General features: G+C 41.5%; 4 protein-coding genes across 5 annotated transcripts in view; 3 read left to right on the top strand and 1 right to left on the bottom strand.

Moving 5' to 3' along the window:
* LOC136445843 (uncharacterized) overlaps positions 1 to 11,949 on the top strand; it is a 36,472-nt gene extending 24,523 nt beyond the window's left edge. Inside the window, exons 5-7 of one of the 2 annotated variants that reach the window (XM_066444007.1) lie at positions 10,344 to 10,484; positions 10,872 to 11,021; positions 11,189 to 11,949. In XM_066444007.1, coding sequence (XP_066300104.1) covers positions 10,344 to 10,484; positions 10,872 to 11,021; positions 11,189 to 11,253 — 356 coding nt within the window. In that variant the 3' untranslated portion in view covers positions 11,254 to 11,949. The remainder of the gene's footprint in view (positions 1 to 10,343; positions 10,485 to 10,871; positions 11,022 to 11,188) is intronic. The other variant, XM_066444008.1, reaches the window with a different exon arrangement.
* On the top strand, positions 128 to 6,332 carry LOC136445842 (GDP-fucose protein O-fucosyltransferase 2-like). The gene is made up of 8 exons (XM_066444006.1): positions 128 to 394; positions 1,579 to 1,832; positions 2,404 to 2,662; positions 3,344 to 3,410; positions 4,029 to 4,154; positions 4,513 to 4,693; positions 5,092 to 5,215; positions 5,645 to 6,332. The coding sequence occupies exons 1-8, from the start codon at positions 237 to 239 to the stop codon at positions 5,802 to 5,804; spliced, it is 1,329 nt and encodes a 442-aa protein (XP_066300103.1). The 5' UTR covers positions 128 to 236; the 3' UTR covers positions 5,805 to 6,332.
* Positions 7,226 to 10,294, top strand: LOC136446367 (uncharacterized). Its single transcript, XM_066444709.1, has 5 exons — positions 7,226 to 7,504; positions 8,466 to 8,653; positions 9,216 to 9,394; positions 9,900 to 9,998; positions 10,290 to 10,294. The coding sequence occupies exons 1-5, from the start codon at positions 7,328 to 7,330 to the stop codon at positions 10,292 to 10,294; spliced, it is 648 nt and encodes a 215-aa protein (XP_066300806.1). The 5' UTR covers positions 7,226 to 7,327.
* Positions 11,950 to 17,051: 5,102 nt separating the features above from the next.
* Positions 17,052 to 20,565, bottom strand: LOC136446475 (carbohydrate sulfotransferase 1-like). Its single transcript, XM_066444856.1, has 2 exons — positions 19,121 to 20,565; positions 17,052 to 18,597 (listed from the first exon to the last, which is right to left on the bottom strand). Exons 1-2 carry the CDS (start codon positions 20,267 to 20,269, stop codon positions 18,214 to 18,216), a joined length of 1,533 nt encoding a protein of 510 aa, XP_066300953.1. The 5' UTR covers positions 20,270 to 20,565; the 3' UTR covers positions 17,052 to 18,213.
* Positions 20,566 to 24,304: the final 3,739 nt, after the last annotated feature.

Genomic DNA, 24,304 nt, shown 5'->3' with positions numbered 1-24,304 from the left:
TGGTCAGTGATTATTCTACATTCCTAGTTGTAATGTTCCTACCGAGAAATGGCATTACACACACTATAAGTCATTGCATATCTCCCTTTCCATTTCTAATAGGCAACAACTATAGCCCAAACTCCCCCATCTGAAGTCTTGGAATGGTAGAATCCGTACGGTAAAGTTTACTAGATTTGAATTTCCCGCCATTCGAATCTCTGTTCTGATTGGTCAAATGTTGACGTCTAAACAAGATGGCGGCTGGTAGGTTCCAGAGGGTCGTCTGCCTGGCACTTTTCCTCATTTTCGTCGATTTACTCGCCTTTGTTAGCTGCGATTACGAAGTAGACCAACAGATCTTCCAGCCAGGAATCCAAGGAACGCTTAAAGTTGCCGCAGCAAAGCCTAGAAGGTGAGATATCGTTAAAAAACGGACGGTCTCCCGGATCATCAGCCGAGATCCAACTGGTTTCTCCGCCTTCGATTAAAAATTCGTCTGTTGTCAAAAACAAGTTGCACGATTTAGGGCGGAGGTCGGATTCCTTTGCTGTTCACTTAATGCTACCTGAGATTTGATCCCTGTTTTAATGATAACTAAATCTTTTCCTCCGTGGCCCCTTTTTTCCCCACAAGTAATCTTCGTTAATGTTTCTATGATATACGGACATGCATAATTTGACTATTATTATTAAAGGTCAGAACAATTATGTCGCGATTTCCACAAAATATAGAAGTTGAGAGGAAATAACAACACCAGGGAAATGATTTGTTTTTTTTGTTTACAAAGCATATTCTTAGAATATTTATGATATTGAAAATCGTTCATATATGTTATCTATTATACTTCTAACCCGGAAGTCAAGCTGTTGCTTTTGTTTGAAAAAAGTTCTTTTGAATTTCGAACCAGCTGTTCCATACAGGATTGGTGTTGCCATTCAGAAGTCGTCGGCTAGTCCTATTCATTATTCATTTTGTACACACGTGGACATAATTGGTAGATTATTGTGGCTATTTACCATTGTGTAGTAGGGTCAGACATGAAAAATTATATTGAATGTCATGTATACTAGTACCAATTTTCAGTGTAATAGATTTATAAAAGGTGAAAAATGACATTGAAAATTTAGTTGATTTGGATTGTGATGTGGGAAAACATAACAAATATGTTATCAGTGTTAATAGTTGGTTGGCTTGTTTGTGAAGTAGATTCCTTAAAGACTGAATAAGATTAAGAGGATTTTTCCTAAACAAATATGCCTTGCTCTTTTATGTCTTAAAAAACATTGGGGTAGTTTTTGATCCTTGCCACTTGTTTTAATATTTGAGACTGCAGATTAAAAGCATGTAATTTTTAAGGAAAGGAAAGAAGCAGTGCTTCCACTGAGTGTTTAGAAAGAGAAGTTAAAAATTAAAATCCTTCCAACACCTTTTGGACTGTGCGCATCACACTTGAGCCACACAGTGTAGACTAGTCATATTTCACTCTTTGAACACTGTCTAATTATTATAATAGATATCAGGGTTTCAGCTGTGTTTTGAAAGGGGGTGAAAGCCAGATCTGCATCTAGAAATAAGGCTTTTTGTTTTCTATTTCAGATACCTGCTGTATGATGTGAACCCAGGGGAGGGCTTCAATCTACGGAGAGATGTCTACATGAGGATAGCTAACTTGGTAAAGAAGCTACAGGATCAGGAGTCCTGGGTTCTAGTCCTGCCCCCATGGGGCCGCCTGTACCACTGGAAGTCCAGCATGGATAAACAGCAGATCAAAATCCCCTGGTCTGCGTTCTTTGACCTGGAGAGTTTGAACAGACACATCCCTGTTATTGAGTTTGAGGACTACATAAAAGGTAGGACTTAAAATATATCCCAAGCCAAACATTAACATTTAAGTCAACTGTTATCGTTTGTCTAATCTACTTTATTTTCGTTTTGAACAATCATTTTGCTTCAAAGTTGTTTTTTGAAACTGAAAGAGCAAGCCTATGTCTAGTCTTATTCTGCAAGTCTATGTGTAGTCTTATTATGTAAATCATGAATTATTTGCAGCATTTCTAAGTCTGCAGTTACTGTTTCAACTGTGAATTCAAAGATGCTTCAAACTCACTTCGCCCCAAAATTTAAGTGTCATGACAGTATGCAATCAAAGCCCCAAAGTTTATGTATGCAGAGTACGTTAACAGTAACACTCTTGAAGCTCAGACTGTAAGAGTCTGTATGGTGTTCTTTAACACTCCCCCATCCTTTTATTTATTTGCATCATGCACATCATCATCATCTTGTTGTGTCATGTACATAGTCCATAACTAAACAACACTGATACAGAAAAAACATGTACATAGAAATACTACAACAATACACCAGCAAATCTCCTACCTCTTTCCTACCTATGATAAATGAATTGTAACTGTTGTCCCTCAGAAACTGGGTCAGCGGAGATTGACGAGATGTGGTACCTACAGAGCTACAAGGACGGATTCTTCAAGACAGGGAAATGGGAGGAAAAGGTGGACGAACGGGACTGTAATGACCCTCCCGTCTTCCGCCAGGACGAGAGCGGACATTACCGCGGCTGGTTCTGGGGCTATGACGAGGCGTATGTGCTGAAGTTCAAGTGTGTTTCGGCGCAGGCCAATGCGGGGCTGATGGTCAAACCTCTCACAACGAATACTACTGCAAGGTACGCTTTAGTAGCGTCGTGTGGCGTAATGGATAGAACATCCGACTGTCAAACAAGGGGACCCCAGTTCGAACCCGAGCTGCCCCCAGACATGTCTGAACATGCGCCCGGACGTTGTGCCCTTGGGAAAAGGCACTTAACACAAATTCCCTCACTTCACTCAGGTGTAAATGAGTACCTAGCTCTTCTAGAGTTGGGGACATCCCTCGGGTAGGACGTTAAATGGAGGTCCCGTGTTTGGGGAGAGCCACACCCCGCGCACGTTAAAGAACCCACCACACCTTTCGAAAAAGAGTAGGGGCATGCCCCGGTGTGCGATGGTCAAAAAAAACCTTACAATCTTGTGTACATCTTACGTACCGTGCTAGAGTCCTCAACTTAATGAGGTTGAGCACATACTAATAATAATAAGAAGAAGATACAAACTGCAAGCAGATGTGTTGTTCAACTCCATTTTTTTAAGATGGCATTTTTCTTTACTGGTAACATTGAGCTTGAAGTGACTGAAATGCATAACCTAAAGCAGATACACAGGAGTGTAAACAAACTAAAACAACATCTAAACTCCTCTTAAGTCCATCTCTAAATGCATACATTTGTATATTGTTGTTGTGACATACGTCCTGTCATTGCATGTATATGCTGATTGTCTTGTGTGTTTGTTTTTTCCTCTGGCTATAGGTCGATAATGATTAACAGAGCAGAAGTTCTTCTACATGACGCCTATGGACAGACTGGCTACTGGGATGTGAGTGATTATGTCATCATCATGTTGTAATTGTGATGGTCTCTCAGTCAAGTGCCGGTATTTGCAACCTTCTGACAGCTGTGTTTTTATTCCATTGTAGTAATTGATTTACTTCGTAGACAGAGAGCAAATATCAATCTTATCGTTAGGTCACACTCACAGTAATTTAATTTCTTCATTCTCAGACTTTGTCAAGAAATCATTATTGCGGGCAGAAAAAAGTAAAGAAGAAACAGGCTGCAGAGTCACAAATGTAAACAAAACAGGCTGGTTAACATTTCAGAGAATCTTTATTTCTATTTCACCTGCCCGCATTGTTGTGTTCCTGAAAACATATTTCAGAATCAAGAAATTAACACAAAGGTAGATTGCTGTGGCTTGATATGGTAAATGCAGAAATGTTCGCGGTGGTTTTATGTTCACGTTTTTTTGCAGCGGACTCTTTACCATGAACTTAAAACCACTGCAAAAAGCCGTTCCATTGTGTGCCTATAGCACTACAATTGTTTCAAATGCAAACTCAAAACCACCGCGAACACTCCATTTTCTCCCCACTGCAAAATTAAATCCATGTGATCATATCTGCATTTACAGTATCTACGAAATGTTTTTCTGTAGGCTCGGAGAAGTATGCGTTTCTCCAAGGAGCTGCGTCTTGTTGGGAACGAGTTCCGCAGTAAGTATCTGAACTCCACAGACAAGGACGACAAGACAATCATGTGGGAGGACTGGAGAACCTTCAAGGTCATCAGTCTTGATGTTTCTTCTTGACTTATTTTATCTTTTATCTGTTTATCTATTGATCTTAAGTGTAGTCCCTTCAGTATACTGATTTTGGGATTTGTGTTACTCTTAACTTTATAAAGTGAATATCATTCAAAACGTACAAGTATGACCAAAAAGCTTAAAAAGATTTTTTTTGTCAATGTAATTCATTGAGTGCTGTGTCAATTTGATCGTCCGCGGCAACACTGCCAGTGTGCCGCGGGTCCAGTGAGAGGGGGGCTTAAAGTAAGGCAATAGCAATACTTTATTCATTTTGGTGAAGTGATGAATACTGGTACTCACTAAATAAAAATGCTTGTTATTAAATGCATTACAGCCAGCAGTTGGGACAGCTAAAGGTGGTCCTTACTTAGCTGTTCACCTGAGGAGAGGAGACTTTGCCCGCAGCCACAGTAAGAACGTCCCCAGTCTGCAGGGGGCCGCCAAACAGATCAGAGAGATCATGAAGGAACAAAAACTCAAGAAAGTTTACTTAGCAACCGACGCTAGTGACCAAGGTGGGTGATCTGACCCAATGATACTTAGGACTTTCTTTCCTTTATCCCCTCCTTGATCAATTCCTTCCATCCATCCATCCTTTCATCACTCTTCCATTCTTTCTTTCTTTCTTTCTTTCTTTCTTTCACCCTTTCTTACATCCTGCATTCCTTCCATCTGTCGTTCCTTCAGTTCTACTTTCCTTCACCTTCTTTGAATCCTTCCATCCCTCATTCCTTTCATTCTTGCATCCATCCCTCATTCATTCCATTCTTCTTTCTATCTTTCCTACTTTTCCCTCCCTCCCTCATCCCTTCCCTCCATCAATCATCTACCTACTTGAAAAGTGTATAATGAAAGCTGTAAGTCATGTATCAAAACCACCTATTCTTAGTTTTCACTTCCTTTCTCCATGCAGAAGTAAAAGAGATAAAGAAGATGGTGACCGGTCTGGTGCGGTACAAGCCCACAAAAGAGGAGCTGATCAAGTACAAGGATGGTGGGATTGCCATCATCGACCAGTGGATATGTGCACATGCCAGGTATGTAGAATTGGTTGAAACAATCTTCCTTTTCTTGATCACAGTAAAACCTATTCTAATTTCTTGTGGCCTCCTCTGCATAAGTAACATGTAACCATTATGACCACTTTTTGGTGGTCCCCAGGATTATTTTTCTCACTGACACAAGTATCCTGTCCATAGTGGTCACCTGTTTACATTGACTGACCATCTTCTTCCAGTCTCTTTAGTTGTCCGTTCGGACATGCTTGACTGTACATCCTATATATAGGCTACAGGTCTGATTTGGAAGGGACAAAGCATTTTGCAGGGCATTTGATGATATTTATGTCCATTTTTTAAAACAATTTCCAGACAATTGGTTATTGATGTTTTCGCTAATATTGTGACACATATTTTATTTTCTACTTTTAATTTCGCTGAAGATTCTTGATTTTGTCCTCTCCACAGGTATTTTATAGGAACAGCTCTCTCTACCTTTTCCTTCCGCATCCACGAAGAGCGCTCAATCTTGGGCTTTGAACCCAAGACCACCTACAACCGACTATGTGCCGACAACCAGAGTGTTGAGGAGTGTGAACAGCCCTCCCATTGGCCAGTGGTCTATTAATGACAAACGTTACAGTTTATTGGATTAGATACATGTAGAAATTGGCCTTGTCTGTGATATTAGTCTTTTTTATAATCTACTGAAATATATTTGTCGGCCAAACCTTTATATTCTGACTTATATGTTCATATCATAGCAATTCTGGGATATTGGGCTAAAACAAAATGAACATTCACGTTCTTGTGATTCTGTTACAAATGTTATTGAAAAGGATGGCCAACGGTTAAGGTACATTCTAATGCAATAAGGACCAATCATTTTACATGTAGTGTATTAGGCAATGCCATATCTCACTGTTGCTGTTACAGAGTCATTTTCATAAACCGGTGTACGTTGCAACAAAGCGTTTTTATATTTATTGATTTAAGTGGTGCTTGATATGTGCAGTATTGTCTTGTTATAGGCCTGTATTTTAGTATATAGTATCGTAATATTCAGATGTTACTTTGTCGCCACAGTTATCCATAGTGTAAAGTTACACAAAGTTATGTTTGTTCAATGCAATAAAGTTTTTATTCGAAAATTGTACACATTTCATTTCTGTCTGTTGTTGAAATAAAAGATTTTTGAATTGGTTATCTAAGTGATTTCTGATATTTTTAGAAAGCAGACTTGTAGCGTGTCCCAAGTTATTCTCATATGCATTTTTAATGTGAACAGGGTACCAATTTTGCCAATTTTGCTTCACAATTCTTTAATGAATAAGATTGCATATAAAATTGATGGTTTCAAGTTGATTTTTAAGCTGAGATATTTTGCATATTCTGTCCAAGGATATTTTTTTAACAGAGTCAACCTAGCATGCTCAAATGTTGAACACCTCAAATTCTCTCCCCCTCAACCTGAATGGCTCAGCCCACTAAACATTAATTTTGTTCGATTTACAGTATGGCCGAAAACTTTTTTTTTAGCCTCCGTACCCACATTACTTTTACGTACCCCTATTGGCGGTTTGAATAGTTAACCTTTTACATGAAAATGTGAGTTTCTCATTTTAGATTTTCTCCACAACCCCAGACTTCATAAATGGTACTTTCCAAAGCAGCCAAAGAGTTAGTCTCTACCAGACTAACTACGACAGCTATAGGGAGAATATTGTATTTGCCTGGAAAGTGTGGCCACCGGAGGGTTTTATTTGCAAGCGCACTTATTATTAACCTTACCGTGGACTGACTCTACTGCCAATTATTCCTTTTTTGCCGAATTCTACGATCCATACCCCTCCTAGGGAGGCCTGGTGGAGGTTATCGTCGAATACCCTAAAGTCCTTCAGCTACGCAACTTGAAAGAAGCAACGCATAGTTCTTCTTTTTTTCATGTTCGATAGTAACGTTAATTCTCAAATCAACCGTTCAGAAAAATGTGCAGGAATGGCTGTAGGTACTGCACGTTCCAGAGCGTCAAGAATCGAATCGTCGAATTCGAATCTTCGAACCAGTGCCTAGCGACCGGATTCTATTTACAAAACACCCGTCAGCGAAACCCGAGTTTTGAGTCACGTTTTTTACGAACTCCTTGGAAAGATGGGCATCTTGAAGAAGTTAGTGATATTGTACGTCCTGTCTTGTTTTGTTGATGACAAGCACGAGAAGTTCAGGACTCTGCTGGCTCACATGCCGCGGAAGGACGCTGTTGGACTCACCATGGTGGAGAAACTCCCCGTCTTCAAAACCACCCGAGACTCGCTCCGAGTGTACCAGGTACGAAACTAACGGACGTCAACTTGTGTATCTTCAGTTGGCTCCTCTAGTAGTTTTCAAATTACTTCTTACCTGCAGATAACGGCTATAATCGCTACCCGGGGCCACTATATTCAAAAGTTAAATTATGTTTGCTACGGATAGAGAGTAAAGAACCTACAATGCTTGCGCCAAATATAACGCTATCTGTTACGTTGTTATTTTCGTTGTTTTTACACTATCCACACACAGGTAAACACATCTGTCCCTAGTACTGAACACTATCCACACACAAACATATTTGTCCCTGTTGTTGAACACCGTGGATCGTGGAAACAGTAACACACCTTTCCCCGATATTGTACACTATCCTCGGAAGGGGTAACACATCTGTCCCTGGTACTGAACAGTAACGTTACCCACGGAAAGGATAACACACCTGTCCCTGAACACTATTCATACAAGTACAAATACCTGTCCCTAGTGCTGGACACTATCCGTTTGAAGGTTAACACACATTTCGATGTGAACACTGTCCCCGATAAACATACATTGTCCCTGGTGCTGAACACTTTCAACACAGTGCAGTGTTGCAGTCATGTAGTAGTCCCTAAAAAAACCCACACAGCTTAACATGCCTGTCCCTGGTGCTGAACACTATCAACACACAGCTTAACATGCCTGTTCTTGGTCTAAACACTATCCACACACATGTAAACACGCCTGTCCCTGGTGCTGAACACTATCAGCACACAGCTTAACATGCCTGTCCTTCGTGCTGAACACTATTAACACACAGGTAAACACGCCTGAACACTATCCACATGCAGGTAAGCACACCTGTCCCTGGTGCTAAACTATCGGGATTGCGACAAATTTATATTCCGTCTTTCTCTTTGATGATACGAGAATTGAAGGATCAGAAAGCTGTGTTGTGATGTTCTCATACTGTACATCAATCATTGTGGTTTATGTGCCACAGATCACGGATAGACAGACCTTTATCACTGCGTATGTCCAGCCGTCGGAAACCGGATGGCTTGGCACACTGGTCCGCTGTGACTTGTACAAGGACAGGAGCCGTGACGTCATGATGACATCACTGACTGACTACGGTTGGAAGGACGAGGATACGGTCATGAATGTCGTCACTGACGCGGATGACATGTGGTGAGTTGGTCTTATTATTCATACACACTATTGACACTACATGCGCGCTGTAATGAAACGTTGCATTCTTGTTTGTGTGCTGGGTAACTGCCCTTTGTTTGAGTATCTATACCTTTACAGTGAAGTTCCAACTTGTTTTCATTCACCGTCCTGTTTTCCCAGCTGCAAATCCATTTATTGAATGAACTCCTGCACTTAACGTGAAGTATATTGGGTCTACGCCCTTTTGTATGACATACTGTCCTTGGTGCTGAGCACTATCCACGGAAAAGGCATGCAATACACCAGTCCCTGAACACTATCCATACATAAACGCATTTGTCCTTGTTGCTAAACAATATCCAGGTAAAAGGCAACACATTAGTCCCTAAACACTGTCCATACATAGTTAAACACACCTGACCTGTCCTTGGTGCTGAATACTATCCATGGAAAGGGTAACGCACCAGCATGCCATACTGTATCAAATACTCGCAATACAAAATTGTAAAAGCCGGTTGGAATTCATACAAAATAGGATGTGCACCTAACAAAGAGACACCAACACTCCCCCTTCCCCCAGGCGTTACAGTTATCTGTTGGACAGCTGTTTCTGGCACCGCCGGGGACGTCACTTCGACGAGCTGGCCGAACTCCCGCCGCCAGACCCGCTCACTTGGCTGCTCCAGGTCGGGAGGAACGTCTACAAGACAACCGCGAGTTTCCTCAAGGACGCAGGCCGCCCGACGGAGAAGGCTACAGGTCAGTGTTTGGGTCTTACGTACTGTGAATGTTGACATATTCGCAGTGCTTATCCACAGCGAAATCACTACACCGTAAATATGTGTTTTTGTGCTACAATACTAGTATTATTTTTGCGCACGTGACAACGAAAACCTCGTTTTTCCGCTACTACCGCGAGACTAAACCGCGAAAATAAACGAATTCACAGTATTCTGACGCAGATATTTCGGGTCCGTGATGTCACCGAACTTCGGACGTTTACGAAAAGAGGGAAAAGTGTTTTCAGCTAACGTTTTGAAGTCTGATGATAGTGGAAGGACCCAAAGCTATGGAGGATAGGGAGCTCCGGAGGGCTGAAGGAGAAGGGCCATGAACAACCCTAAAAACCTTCACGACCAGATGATGATGAATATTGGAACGCACTAATCTGGATTAAGGAGGGCGAGCCATAGTTGCTCTTATATAGAAATCGTATTTTGTGTTCATAGGTCTCACAGCGTATTGATTGTTTCTTCTTCTCCAGACCCACGCACAAATGACACCCCACGAACGACACTGATGACTGTAAAGGAATACGTGACTAAAACGTTCTGGCCTGACGCTAAACCTGGCAATCACCATGGTGAGTGCAGATGAACGTTCAGCTGGTGTTCACATATCCCCTATACATTAGTTTCAATGAACAAGACGTTAGAAGGTGGAACCTAAAATAACGGCTCCTGAGTAACAGTCACCTCGGATCCCTGGCGAATAGACAAAGGGATGAGTAACATCTACCTTTGGGATTCTTCAACTGAATGGCTACATATGTAAATATAACTTTAACAGTTAATGTAGGTGGCCAGTATCCCACTCCGCACTTCCATCTCTTCCTATAAGAGTTGATCAGTAATTCTCATGCGTAAACGTGTAGTTTAACGATGTTACATTCAGAATGATAATTTAGTACCGTTCTTGTCTCACGTAGACTCTGCAGACGACGGACGTCGCCTGACATGGACCGGGCTCGCCCGGGATGTTCCCGCCAAAATTGGTCTGAGCTACGTCAAGTCGACGATTTGGCCGGACGAGACGAGCGAGAAGGCTACCGTGAATGGAGGAAGATTTGGTAGGGAAACAAGAATGGCTCATGTACAGCAAACCAATTGACAATGCTTATTCGCCTATTAACAACTAAATCATGATACAGCAAATGTGTGTTTTATGGTCCTGTATTGTTTTTACCCCGAACTGAAAACGCCGCGAAAACCTCATTTCCATTCCCACCGTGAAATCCCCGAATAACTTTGAAATTTGAAAATTAATAGATTTTCAGTATGCAACAGATATGGTAGGATCGTGCAGGGTAAAAACTACATGCCCTGATACCAAGTTTACAGATTACTATAACTGGTCTTGCCGATGTTTCTTGTATCTTGTCCCTTACCTGTGCCACGACTGAGACATGGAAAGAGCTTTCTTCTTGTCGACTCAAACCATTTTCCTAACTTTACAGACCCTGTAAAGAACGAAGACGCCAGGAGAGGTTGGTTTGATCAACTCTGTCGCACAGTCGGAGTCGCCACGGCGTGGGAGTCAGGTGACGTCATATCAACGGTTCGGACGGGACAGGCGAACATCGGAAATACAGATAGCCAAGAAATCGGTAGGGATACATTTTTTTCTATAGGTTATGACGTTGCCTATTATGCATACAACTCCACATTTAAAGGATCATTACATGACAAGGACCATTCTGTACCCTTTGGTGAAGTTTTGAACTTTATTTTTGACTTGTATGTTAACTAAATTTCTCTGTTCAATCCGCCTAAGGTGATGACGACATCTCTACCAGTTGGTGGCACGGACTGATCTGGACGCCTTCAACTACGTCATAGATCACGTGATCACAGGCCGGAAGGCTGAAGGGGGAGGGGGGTAAGATAAGTGATGTAAAACTAGAACATCACGATTGATTGTTTAAAGATGAATAGCATTTGTTAGAGAATAAAAACACAAAAGAAGAAAAGAAAAGAAACGAGGGTCAAAGTAGTCTCAAGAGCAAATTTGTCAAATGTATCAGGCACATTTGTACCATATTGACTAGCATTATCTGAGCTAGTTCAATTATTGAAACATTACAGAGTCTGGTGATTTTTCCGAAAAGTAAACCAATGAGATGTGTCAAATTGCGCCGACCTGTATCAAGTACTGAATGTTGTCATTGGCGTGAGATGATAGTCAAACAAACAGATGTCCGTGTGTAGAACAAATTAAACCTGAATATCATTGCCTCTTTTAGAGTACAACAAGACGTTTAGCTCTGTTTGTTCACAGTGTCATTGCTCAGCGAAATATATTTACAGTAGGATATTAGTAATATGAGTACATTGGAATAATAGAACATTTGTTATCCACCACACTCCATTCACGTCATTTTTCTGACAAGATATTGGGTCTATACCAATGTCTATGCTTAGGAGTGAGCCTCTCTTATGTTTCCTTTCTAAATCATTGTCTGAGCATTGATCCTCTGTGGAGTAACCCATTGTGGAAAGCTAGCTCATGTCCTTCATCCCTCATTTATTGATGCGGGAGTAAATAAACATGTTTGAATTTGTACTGGCTTACCTATTTATATGTGTGTGGATGGCGTTCAGCACAAGGAACAAACATATTAACATGTGTATTGTATTGATAGTGTTCAGCACCAGGGACAGGTATGTTTAACTGTAAGTGGGTAGTGTTCAGCACCAGGAACAGACATGTTTAACTGTAAGTGGGTAATGTTCAGCACCAGGGACAGGCATGATTAACTGTAAGTGAGTAATGTTCAACACCAGGGACAGGCATGTTTAACTGTGAGTAGTGTTCAGCACCAGGGACAGGAATGTTTGACTGTAAGTGGGTAGTGTTCAGCACCATGGAAGGGGATGTTTACCTGTGTGTGGATAGTGTTTAGGGACAGGCATGTTTAACTGTAAAGTGAGTAGTTTTCAGCGCCAAGGAAAGGCATGTTTAACTGTAAGTGAATAGTTTTCAACACCAGGGACAGACATATTTAACTGTAAGTGGATAGTGTGCAGCACCAGGGACAGGTATGTTTAACTGTTAGTGGGAATTTTTCAGCACCAGGGACAGACATGTTTGACTGTAAGTAGGTAGTTTTCAGCACCAGGGACAGGCATGTTTAACTGTAAGTGGATAGTGTGCAGCACCAGGGACATGTCTGTTTACCTGTGTCTCTCCCTGCAAGATCCACTTTACCACTCCTAGGGTACGACCGCACCACTCAAACCCCAGGATGGGTACCTCCGACCTTCCGCACGACTGCCGAATATGCCCATCAGTTGGGCTGCCTGAAACATTTCCTCACAGCTATAAACACCAGTTCATGCAGCCGTTTACTTTTTGGGTCTGGACTATTCTACCCACTCGGAGTAATACATGAATGTATAGTGTATTAAGTAAATGATCATTGAAACGAAAGAATACTATCTTCTCCATCGATCCCTAAAAGTTAGGATGTCTTACGTCAACGCCTGCTCCCTCGGATTAATACAACAATGAGACCTTACTTCCATGTTATGAAACAGATGAGTATAGATTAGAGTGCGTTGCAGTATTGTTAAGACTAGGAAGTAAGATCGTCTCGTCAAGCGCGCTTAGTTGGACCGAGAGAGAAATTTACATTGTATTCGCATCTGGTCACGACCCCATTTTCCTTGCCTAAACGAATGCACTATTTACCAATAGATTTGCTTATGATTGGATATGGTGAATTGTTTCAAGGTATGCTTTAGACTTTAAAAGCCATCAGAGTTATAAAGAATTGATCAAATAGCGTACGCACTGGCAAAATTTTTTCTCGCCTTCTTGCTATTCAGCGCCACATGTAATCGCTTGGAGGCGCTGGTGTATTGAACAGGAAGAATCAAGGTAAGGTGATCACTCAAAGGGTGCAGCAAATAGTGTGCGCTAATTTATACGAAAGGGAACATACTTTACCGTCTGAACAAACAGCGGCATTTGTTACCGAGCTAAACTGCCGGTGAATGTACATACAGAGATCACAAATTAATTGGGGTTGGCGAATCGAAACATCACAATGTCGATCCACAATATTATAGCTAAACATTCACCATGCCCACAAATAGTTTAATAAAAGTATAAGCACACATCACATATCACATAGCCTTATCCATTAATCCATACACACAATACCTACCCAATATACATATTCCCTGCGTGACGCAAACCTTTGTATATCCCTTTATATATTCGCCTTTCTCAGGAATACGAATTACTAAACAAAGAATAACAATTATCTACCACCAACGTGTGCACTACTCTTTGTCAAGCGGTTCTCCCTAACCTCTGCTATGGCCGGCCATCCACTATCAGTTTGTACATATGGTACACATAGACATCGGTAAATGTCGAGGGCTGACAGTCCCGCTATATAACAAGTTGTGCAGTGCGTAATGAGAGAACGCCCGTAGCGCTCATTGACGCACACAAAACACACAAATGGTACCTTTTACCTAAGTTCATGCCTGCCAAAGAGATCGTACCATACATTATTTAGTTTCCCTGGTCAGAAAACACTTTATAGGTGTTTAGAGAGGTACTTGGCTGCGCTTTTATCGTCATAATGAAATACTATTTGTGCTCGGGATGACAAAAAATCCAGTAAAAGCATTCTTAATGCTTCCGCCGAGGGACCGGTTAGCAGTAAGACCTCTTTGACGTGTAAGGAATTTTCGTTTCAGACTATGTGCAGAATCTAAAGTAGCATGAAGGTTCATCACAGTGTTGATATACAGCATTGTTATGCAGAAAACGTTTAGACATTTTCCAATAAAAAGACTGAACTCTATTTTCGACCATCCCCCATGTCTTCCTCAGGATATTTGAAGACCCGATTGTTCAGAAAATGTGACCTTCTGGCAACAGGTCAAAGGTGATTGGTAGTTGGTAACAGCCCCCGTCCCAGTTCAATGAGGGTTGCTGGGCCATTGGTATTATAGATAACTTCCTTTACCGTATTGCAATCGTAAACAAAGCCAACGGAATTTATGCCATATTCAAGTCTCTCCCCCGATGAAGTAATTATAAATCATTGTTTCACCCATCTCCCTTTATTTTTGATTTTCATACCCCCAGTCGTAAAAATTAGAATAGCCAGAAGATCTTTAATCTTATTTTACTTAAGTTTTGAGTGAAACAGGAAAATAAGTGACACGTGTTCATATTTCAAACTGAAGTGATCACGTGACGCGAAAACTTTAATGTGGTCCCGCACAATGCATGCTGGGATACAATTGACCACTGCTGTGGATCGCATGCGCAGATGCTACTTCAGAATACGTGACACCAAAAAATCCATCACCAAAATCTTCTAGTGCGTCTACTTCTTCTTGAAATTCCTTTCAGTAAATGGAACTGCTCTTATCTAAATCACCACACATGTCACCCCACCCTATCTACATCGGTGATGGGCAAGCGTGCCTCCTGCAGATCGAAGAGTAGAAGCACTTTAAGACACGCAGGCTTTCTTATCTCCTCATCCTTCTTAGCCCAACTCACCCCGCGGTATCTAAATTACCATCTTGGTTCTGTGAACTGATTGGGCCATGCAGTATGGGTAGCCCACGTCCGTTGACACTTCCTAGTGCTAATTTCAGGGATTTACATGTTAAGTCAGGCCTTGATTATATAGATAAAGTAAACATACTGTTACTTATAGATACATACTGTTTTCTAGCAACAGGAATATATAGATCTTGCAAGCTCGTTGGGTAGTATGAGCAGTCAAGACAGTGCCGTCTGATCAATTGAACCTTCTTGATCCCATGAAGCGTTGCCTTTGACGGGTGCACAGAGATTCTGTTCACTATCTTACGATCGGCTCAGTAATCAGTGCCACTGTATTCTGCTCGCACGACTTGACGGATCACGATTTCAGCTAATGATAAACAAACTGTTAGGGAAATTCATCGACTTCCTGTAATTAGACTTCGGAGTGCAGTTTGGGAGTCACGATCCACGTACGTACACAAAGATTAGAAGACCGATATCGTTGATAGGTTGGCAGCAATTTGGTATACCCACCATGCACATAAAACAGTTTGTGCTTGGACGGTTGTGGTGCGTTTCAACATTTGATCAAGTAACAGCCAAACAGGTATCTGTAGCGTTAAACGAGTTACTGGCTTTCAGAACTTAGTATAGAAGGATTTCGTTTCCGTACCATTGATGTTTGTAATCATGTGATTCATAACGTTTCTTTTTTGGTGTATACTTTGTATAATGTTTAGTACATGTACAAGGATAGAAGAAATATGGATACCTTGCAGACATTGTCGACGAAAGAAAATCTTCCAGGTCGTATAACCATTTCCGCAATCTTAATAATTTCAAGCCATACTATATCATTGATCCATATCTTCGCTAAGATGGTGTCCAGTATATCCGTCTTGAAATGAAGTCAGATACCTCCTATATTTTATAAGATTTAACGTTGCAGATTTTGAAGTGGTGCCAATGACGTTAACGTTGTTGCCTAATGTAACTGCACATTGATTTATGTTAACAGGGGCGCCCCAAGAGAGTCATTCTGCTAGAAGATCCATATTTTAGCAACGGTGCAATGTTGCGAATGCAGACGCCAAGTACCTTGGAGAATATATGCTTTGCCTTGAACCCACAGTCCTAGCCAGTAAGGACATGTCATCGATATTTCTGTATGCCCTTTTTACGGTTTTACATCTAAAACGTAAGGATCAAGAAACGACGTATTGGTATATATCATAAGCAACGTGGCAATCAGGCATTTATCGCCTTGATTCTGCATTATTGTCCAATTGCGTCCGTTTACGTAGTCTTGCATGTCGAATTGGCGGTTATTCGAAAGTAGATTTTAAAGATTTTAGTATTCCCCATATTGTTTGATTACTTTGACATGTTTAGTTTACTATTTTATGACGAGACAAACTGTTCTCCTACTCAAAAATAGGACCGGGATTTTCGACTGACTCACTCATCAGCTGTTTGACCCAATCGCTGTGGACACGTGACTTTCTGTACGTGTGACGTCAAATGTCGGAAGTTGACATCGCCCTCCGTCCCGGTTGAGAGAAGGTTGGTGCGCCCTGATGTAGATGGCCACCTTTACTCCTCTCACAGAGTAGACCTGTTCGGTATCCAGAATATTAACACTCTCTAACAATACTGTATGTGTGACCAGGGGACTCAATGGGAATATGCTGTGAACACGTACAGATAGTCCTGTATCCACAGCGATTGATTCAGCAGATCAGACAGCTAATACAAAGTAGACCTGTTCGGTATCCAGAATATTAACACTCTCCAACAATACTGTATGTGTGACCCGGGGACTCAATGGGAATATGCTGTGAACACGTACAGAAAAAAACGACAGATAGTCCCGTATCCACAGCGATTGGTTCAGGCAGCTAGAGAAGACTGACTGAGCCAGTCCACAATTATTCATCTCTTCGTTATGTATTGCACAAACTCAGATGAACATTCATTCTAATGTGTTTCTTACTAAGCTCTCATGTATATCACAATATTGGATCGATTGGTTTATCTTTACCTTTGGAAAATCAATACATATCTCCTTGTGTTTGCTGTAAGAAAGCGATTTTAGAAATACCCGACAGCCATCATGTATACCTTGAAAGCTTTATTACGCACAGATCCGGTATCCAGAGTTGAAACCCTGTCCTGAGACACATGTTCAGTATTGTCTTTGTATTCTGCTCAGCTCAGCACTGAACATGATCAACTCTTTATAATATATGTAAATATATGTAAAGTATGGACAGAAGAGATATAAAGATGTCATGACTAGAGAGAAGCAAGCATTACAGTTTTGAACAGTGAGTCGAAGAAAATATAACAATTCCCTACATATCACATTGTTGAAAATGCACTACGTTACTGAATATTAATCATTCATTTTAACGCAGTCTCACGTGTCGTCTGTATGCACCTTATAAAGGTTGCCGTGACATTTCAATGATCTGTTGTAACTTTTACATATATATACATAAGTGTACATCAGAGAAGGAATTGGTAAATCGGACCATTGTTAATGAATGTCACTTAACGTTTTGCAGTACATGTACAGGTATGACACAAGTGAGTTACTGGATATTGAGTCTTTTATATTTTACATCATGGCACAGTTGGGATATGGCATGATACTGACTTGGTCACAAGATAGCTTCAGCAAGCTGGCATGAACTCTTCCGAAAAAACTATTATACAACTACTCTAGATTGATCATAAGAAAGTAGCGGATGTTCAACATTTCCGTGGATGTCAAAGAAATGTCAGAACATAAAACGCCGGGTTTACACAGATGTCAAACAGTTGAGAAACCGCCAAGCTTTCAAACATTTGACTGATGTTTCAACATTCTTATGACTCTCATCATTTCCACCTTTGGCAACTCAATCATTCTATTACGTTGACCTGTAACTTCAGCAATTATCCCATAGGAACCAATACTCCCCATCATGCATCACACCCATCGGGTCTGTACCTGGATTATAAATGGTTCAGTTATCTGTCCATCTGTGAATAATTTTTACAAATTTGGTCGATTTCGTACTCATGAAGATGTGATCTTTTAGAAAATTACACTCTCCTCTGGTCTTGTGTATACTTCTGATTATGATTACATTCAATTTACGTAATTTTATCTTTCCAATATCATTTCATAATGACAGCCGTTGAGAGTCACGTTAAGCCCCACCCAAGGTTAAAAAAAGACTTAGCCCGTATAGTACCCGAAGGGGCATTGGTTTCGAATTGCGACTTAAGCATTATGGGCGAATCGCAATGACGTTAGCAGGAATTGCGTCCACTAGAGACGTCTGTAAGTCTCTCAATTTCTCCGGCGAGTCCACTTCTTTGTACCCCACCATTTTCATAGCGTCTCTGCACATGTCTTGTACTTTAGCGACGGCAGGGAAACTCAACCTGTATCTCCAGATCTTGGCGGTGGCGTTAGCGTCGTGATGTTTGGTGCTAAAGTGATCGTGAGGTTTGCCGTCTCCTTTCGTGTTTTCTCTTACCCAATGGAGAACCATGTCGTCAAGGGGCACGCCCAGAAATTCGTACAGCCTTTTGGTCATGAGTTCGGGATGCTCTGCCAGGTCCTCGTAGCGAACCATGATGTACCGGTCTCGCCATGGGGAGGGCACGTCCTGAATGTGAGATACAAATAATATTCCTTCGATCATAAAGGGTTAAATCATTGTTGAAATATTTCATATTAATAACTCTGTACCATCGGACCGCAGCCATTTATTGATATGTAGGCATCCCTCCCCCCACCCCGCCCCGATTAATGTATCTTTTTTCAGGACAATGACAACTGCTGCTAATTTCCTCTACAAGATGGCGCTGTAGCGAGAAGATTGTGGTCCCAAACATAACTTAGCTTAATTGTATCCCTCTCATCCCCTACATGACTGAAGAAGTTAGGATGAGGGGGGATACAGGCTTTGCCACGTTAGGGACCACACCCTTCTCTCAAAAGCGCCTCCTATTGGTAAAAGGAATTATAGCTCCAGTCATTATTACCCCGAGGAAGATACTAGCAGTTGAAGGACTACGGTAATTTCCCATCGTTTCGTATCAAAGAACTCTAATACCCAATTCACGTTGCTAATGTAGCTGATAAAATGTTGCGTGAGCGGGGTCCTAAACTGAACAGCTTCCACTTACCGTTGTCACCGTACTTCTAGTGATCCAGCCACAAAGTTTATTGATGTCCTTCTCATTGAGAAGATTAGGAGGGAAAGGAAGCTTCGCTCTATGGCGTGCGTCCATTAAAGACAGTCTGGACGTAATGGTCGCTCGCGGGTCCCTTACCAGGTGGACTATCTTCAAGTCAAGGGTAGGGTCGCTCAGTAAGTGTTCTAGGGAATTCATATTCTGAATCCGTATCGTCTTTACTGCTGTATAGGGTGTCCTTTTGCAGTAGTTTACCACCTTGGGTAAGGTTTGCGGCCTCAGCGCGTAAGAACACCGACGGGGTGGCCAGTGCAAGACTTCGTCACAGAATCGTACCAAAGCCCTGTCAGACCCGGCGGCGAAAAGTCCCTTTCTTCCGATGAATTTGGTTAACTCTCCGAAGTCGCAGCGCAGGATTCCTTCGAGCACCTTGCCGAACGTTGCCTCGGGAGGCCGGTGGGCGATGGCACTGAGTCTCACGGTTGCCCGCCCGTTCACCACCGGGATCGGCCTGTAGGCGACGTTCTGCGGGTGGTGCAGGTGCCATAGCGGCTCGAACATGTAGAAGAAGGAGGGGTGCTGGTTGAAGAGCTGCCCCGTGAAGGAGGATCCCGTACGCATCTGGGCGAACACCACCACAGCTAGCCGGCGGGCCGGATTGCCACTTAGCCCCGACTGGTTGCCGAACTGTCCACCTTCTTCACCGTAATCATTACCAGGATAGTACTCCCACCTCTCCCTCAGCGCGGAAAGCTGTTCCTCCTTGTTGATAGGCTCTTCAACGTACTCTACTGACCGAGCCATGGTCTCCATCCCGTCGTGAAAACCTGCCATGGTCTCATTTGGGGACACCGTCCGCCTTGGTGACACCGTATGGAGGTCTGGTAAGACTGCTTCCCGTGGTATAGTCTGCTGTACCGGGAAAGTTCTCTGAGTGCCCCGCTGACTGTGCTGTACGCCGGCCAGTGCGCGGTTCAGCATGGCGACCCGAGGTCGGGACAGCTCCAGGTGTCCCAGAAACAGCAGCATGCAGAGACAGAACAGCGTCATGACCAGGAGGGCCACGCCCACTGCTCCGCGCACGCTCATTCTGATGCCTCGTCGTGCTTCGGACACGGGCCTGGAAGAAAGGAAAGGCATGTTTTATCTCAAATTCACCCGACGAAAACTATCAAGAGACCAGTCGTGCGGTTGCTCGTCACGGGATCCTGCGAAGGTGGATTCGTAAACAAACAATAAAAGTACCAGGATCCTTGTTATATTTTTACATTGAAGGCAAAGGCCACAGAGGTTATACCAAACGTCCTTGTCGTCATATTTACAGCACAGCGTTGAAAACAAATATCTATATACAATTACAACACATGCAGATAATTAATATCTTCCAACATCCAATCACATGCCTCGTAAGTCTAGGAAAGTATCTCGAAGAAGGCTAACTACAGATTTATAACGAAAAGACAACAAGATGCTATATATAGTATATTGCATCCGGATATCCATGGTTTTAGTTCTGCCTGATAGCAGCGCTATGATAACAGCGTCATGAGATATCAGAGAATTGATGGCGACATGTTTTGTATACTTTGAATCGTGCAGGAGATGACATCAGAGGTGGAGAATCTAAAGTCAGAACAAACCTCCCCCCCGGATGTTTTGCTAGTACGGTAAATCTTACACGTCGCTACACGCGGACCACAGTACTAATGTTGATAAAGGTATGTCTTTCTTGGTGAGAGCATAATATACAAAACAATGGTATGCTGTTAATCATGTTTACGGAGCCTATCGTGCATTAAGTTTTGGTTGAATTTTTTTTTCAGAATCGAGTCTGCGCAGTTTTCAAAACAAAGATCATGAAGATTTCAAGAATCTGAATAAGTTAGTTGAGTCATTATCTCTGCGTAATGAATGACAAGTTGCCATGTTGGATCTATCCACACCCCATCAGGAAAATGCCAGCTCAATTATGTTTGTCTGCTTATTTATCTTTATTTACTAGGGGAAAATATATTGCCAACTGGCACTGTGCCATGGCTATCGACGTCAATTATATCAAACTCAGACAAAGTTACGCGAGATGACAAAAAAATTACTCTTATTAGTATTAGTCTTCATTGCGGAATAATAAATAAAGTTCAAAGTTCAAATTGACGGTGGTGAATATTAACATCTTTGTAAGATAAACGTCATCCACAAACATCCAATCACAGAACATGCCGACAGAACATACCTTTGTCACGTGTTATTCATGTGATCATTTCCACCAATGGCGTCCGGACGATCGCTATCTGTTCGTACATCACGTGATGGCCATACAAATATTCCCGTTCGCAGCACTTGTTTCACGTGATCAGACACGTCATGTCTAACAGATGGTTTGTTCTGAAATAAATAATAAAATGATGAGTTCATAACATTGTTAAACTCGAAGATAATGATGATTGTGATGGTAATCATCATCATCAAAAGTTTATTGCTGAAAAAAATTGAATAGCGACGGATTTTACAACAATATTCACCAAATATGGCTAAGGATACGAAACAATCTACACGCATGAGCATAAATATATACTGATACTATTTAGATAAGATATAGTGTTCACAGAATAATCATATCTCAACGCACACAATTCAAACCCTATCATTTAAACAACTACAGTTGTCATAAATTCTACACCGATGAGTGGAAATATAACTGCCACTCGCTGTAATTGTCTCATTTGGGACGAGAAGTGGATTTATCAAAAGTTTTACACCAGCTTTCGAAAAATTGATATCTTTCAGGGAGTGTATAGAGGAGTTGATCTATCGCATCATACGCGACAATTTTGGGCTTCTGGTAGACGGCATTATAAATCATAGTTTTGCGAGAAGTTCCCAGCGTTGTCTGCTGTTATAAGTGACTGTTTAGGGGCACAGAAGTAACCCAGGATCCCAAAATGACGGGATTGATGCGAAAAGAAACATTCGTCGGCTCAAATCTGGCTCCTTTTTGTCTGGATCGATAATTTCATCAGAGGGAAGGAACCTGACTACACAAAGAACGCGTCCATGTGGTTCTGTCGTGGTGATACATCAGTTTTGTTCGCAGGTACATGCATGTCCCCTGGTACGGGAGTTAGAACGCTGTAAGACTGATGAGATTGAAAAGGATCTGTGAAATCGTCGTTTCTGGCAGATGAACAAAAATTAAAGTGAAAATATTTGATGCCATGAAAAGCCAGGCTGTGGCGTTGGTGTGACGCAATGGTAACGGCGGTGGAGTGACGCCGAGCCTCTTTCGCTAATCTGACAAAAAGTGTGAAAAAAACACTCTACGGATTTGGTGCGCTGATGTACCAACATCTGCACCTTTGCAACAAAGAACCGTAATTTTTCTATTTAAAAAAAAAGTCAGGTTGCGCAGTTGCTATATGTCCGAATATGAAGCCACATCTTGCTTGCCTATTCGATAACAAAGAAGAATCATAGGTTTGAATCTATCGACTTTTTGCTTTAGTTGTCTTTACCAAGCTATTCTTCTAGTTAAGGAACAAATATTACAATGCATTACAGTACAACATTAACACAACATGAATACACGATGAAGAATGTATATGTATACGTGTCCATGTATACATACAGATATACATATGCATATACATATGTATAGTTTGAAATTGATAATAAATTTACCAGAGGGCTTGTTTAATTGCACAGAAAGTAAGAATAGGAATTGCACACTAACCCGGCATTTCAAATCTATCTATTGATTTACCCAGTTCTATGCATTGATACTTGATTAAAATCTTCCAGAAAAAAATGAATAACGTGGGTTGATACATATTCTAAAAGACTGCCTGCTGCACACTTCTGATAGCGCTCATGGCCATTTATCTTCGAGAAGTCTATTGTAACTGCTTCCTTTGTAAGGAAGGAGGGCGATGTAGTCTGGATAATCATTACGATTAAATGCTGTGTAATACCTATAATATTACCCGAGGCGGGAAGGTTTACAGTGTTCTAATGACTTATAATTATATCGTACAGAGTTTGTTTCCCGTGCATGCTGTTAGCTCCATGGAAAATGGAGGTATAGTTTTTACTCTTTTTGCTACTTCTTTATAATTTGTAAATGGCAATTTGATAATGTACAGTGTAATCACACTTATTTTATAGCGTAATCTTGCTTATTATGTTTACCACTCAATTTATTTAATTATTTTGTAGCTCCTCTTCTTTTCCATTTGTTTCATTAGGATTTATGGTACAATTTCAATTTGTTCTTTCGTTAATTTTGCTTAGTTTTGATTATGTATAATATTGTAAAAATTCCAATTGTCTAGTTTAGGGGAGGCCCATGAAAAGCCACCTAGGCTTCTGCCCCCCCCCCCCTGCATGTTTTCTTTTTGCCCTGCTTATCTTTTTATAATTGTACATATATGCGAATAAACAACAATAAACAACAACAACAATAAAACTCTGCATGATGTACGGGAATAAATCTCAAGAATCCGTGGATGGATTGCGATGATGGTGCAAGTCGGCGAATAATGTTACAACAGGTGGGAAGGTGGTGTGAACCCGACGGTGAAGGTCAAATTTGGGCCTCCTGGTGGTTGACCTTGGTACTGCAGCAGCAATTTTTTTTTGTATATTTGGTCCTGAACGTGGTCTTGTTGGTATGTGAGTTAGTCTTCAGAGAGGATGCAGTAGAATTGACACCTTGGTTCATGTTCCCTGTTTGTTAATGTGCATTATCATTTTGTTATTTGCAGTCAGCCCTCAGGCTTGAATTTGCATTAAAAGGTATCCCCAGAAGATGAAATGTATTGAAAAGAAGCTGAATCTTCTGTGTACGATAGATTCATAGCAGCTTGATTCATGTTCCCTGTATGTTAATGTGCATTATTATTTTGTTATTTGCAGTCAGCACTCGGGCTTCAATTTGCGTTAAAGGGTATTCACACAAAAAATGAAACGTATCTAAAAGAACTTTAATCTTCTGTGTACCTTAGATTCATAGCGGCTTGAGGACTATGTGTCTACGTTGACGCAAGAATAAGCGCATAATGGTCCCCGTAAAGCATGCTGTAACCCCGGGCATCACTGACCTTACCTGTATAATTTACAACGTGGTTTTGCGGCTATGGATGGTTACTGATCTCTTCCGTAATGGGTCGCTGGTAGTTG

This window comes from Branchiostoma lanceolatum, chromosome 12, assembly GCF_035083965.1.
Source record: "Branchiostoma lanceolatum isolate klBraLanc5 chromosome 12, klBraLanc5.hap2, whole genome shotgun sequence".
Lineage (NCBI taxonomy): Eukaryota > Metazoa > Chordata > Leptocardii > Amphioxiformes > Branchiostomatidae > Branchiostoma > Branchiostoma lanceolatum.
The sequence above is the reverse complement of the archived record's forward strand: the minus strand, read 5'-3'. Positions and strand labels throughout refer to the sequence as shown.

Excerpts from the sequence above, each read along its gene's own strand:
- LOC136446367 (XM_066444709.1), top strand. The coding sequence starts at position 7,328 with ATGGGCATCTTGAAGAAGTTAGTGATATTGTACGTCCTGTCTTGTTTT. Across the intron at positions 7,505-8,465 it reads ACTCGCTCCGAGTGTACCAG|ATCACGGATAGACAGACCTT; the intron begins GTACGAAACTAA and ends TATGTGCCACAG. Across the intron at positions 8,654-9,215 it reads ACTGACGCGGATGACATGTG|GCGTTACAGTTATCTGTTGG; the intron begins GTGAGTTGGTCT and ends CCCTTCCCCCAG.
- LOC136446475 (XM_066444856.1), bottom strand. The coding sequence starts at position 20,269 with ATGCCTTTCCTTTCTTCCAGGCCCGTGTCCGAAGCACGACGAGGCATC. Across the intron at positions 18,598-19,120 it reads CTAGAAGTACGGTGACAACG|GACGTGCCCTCCCCATGGCG; the intron begins GTAAGTGGAAGC and ends TCTCACATTCAG.
- LOC136445842 (XM_066444006.1), top strand. The coding sequence starts at position 237 with ATGGCGGCTGGTAGGTTCCAGAGGGTCGTCTGCCTGGCACTTTTCCTC. Across the intron at positions 2,663-3,343 it reads ACAACGAATACTACTGCAAG|GTCGATAATGATTAACAGAG; the intron begins GTACGCTTTAGT and ends CTCTGGCTATAG. Across the intron at positions 5,216-5,644 it reads TGGATATGTGCACATGCCAG|GTATTTTATAGGAACAGCTC; the intron begins GTATGTAGAATT and ends TCCTCTCCACAG.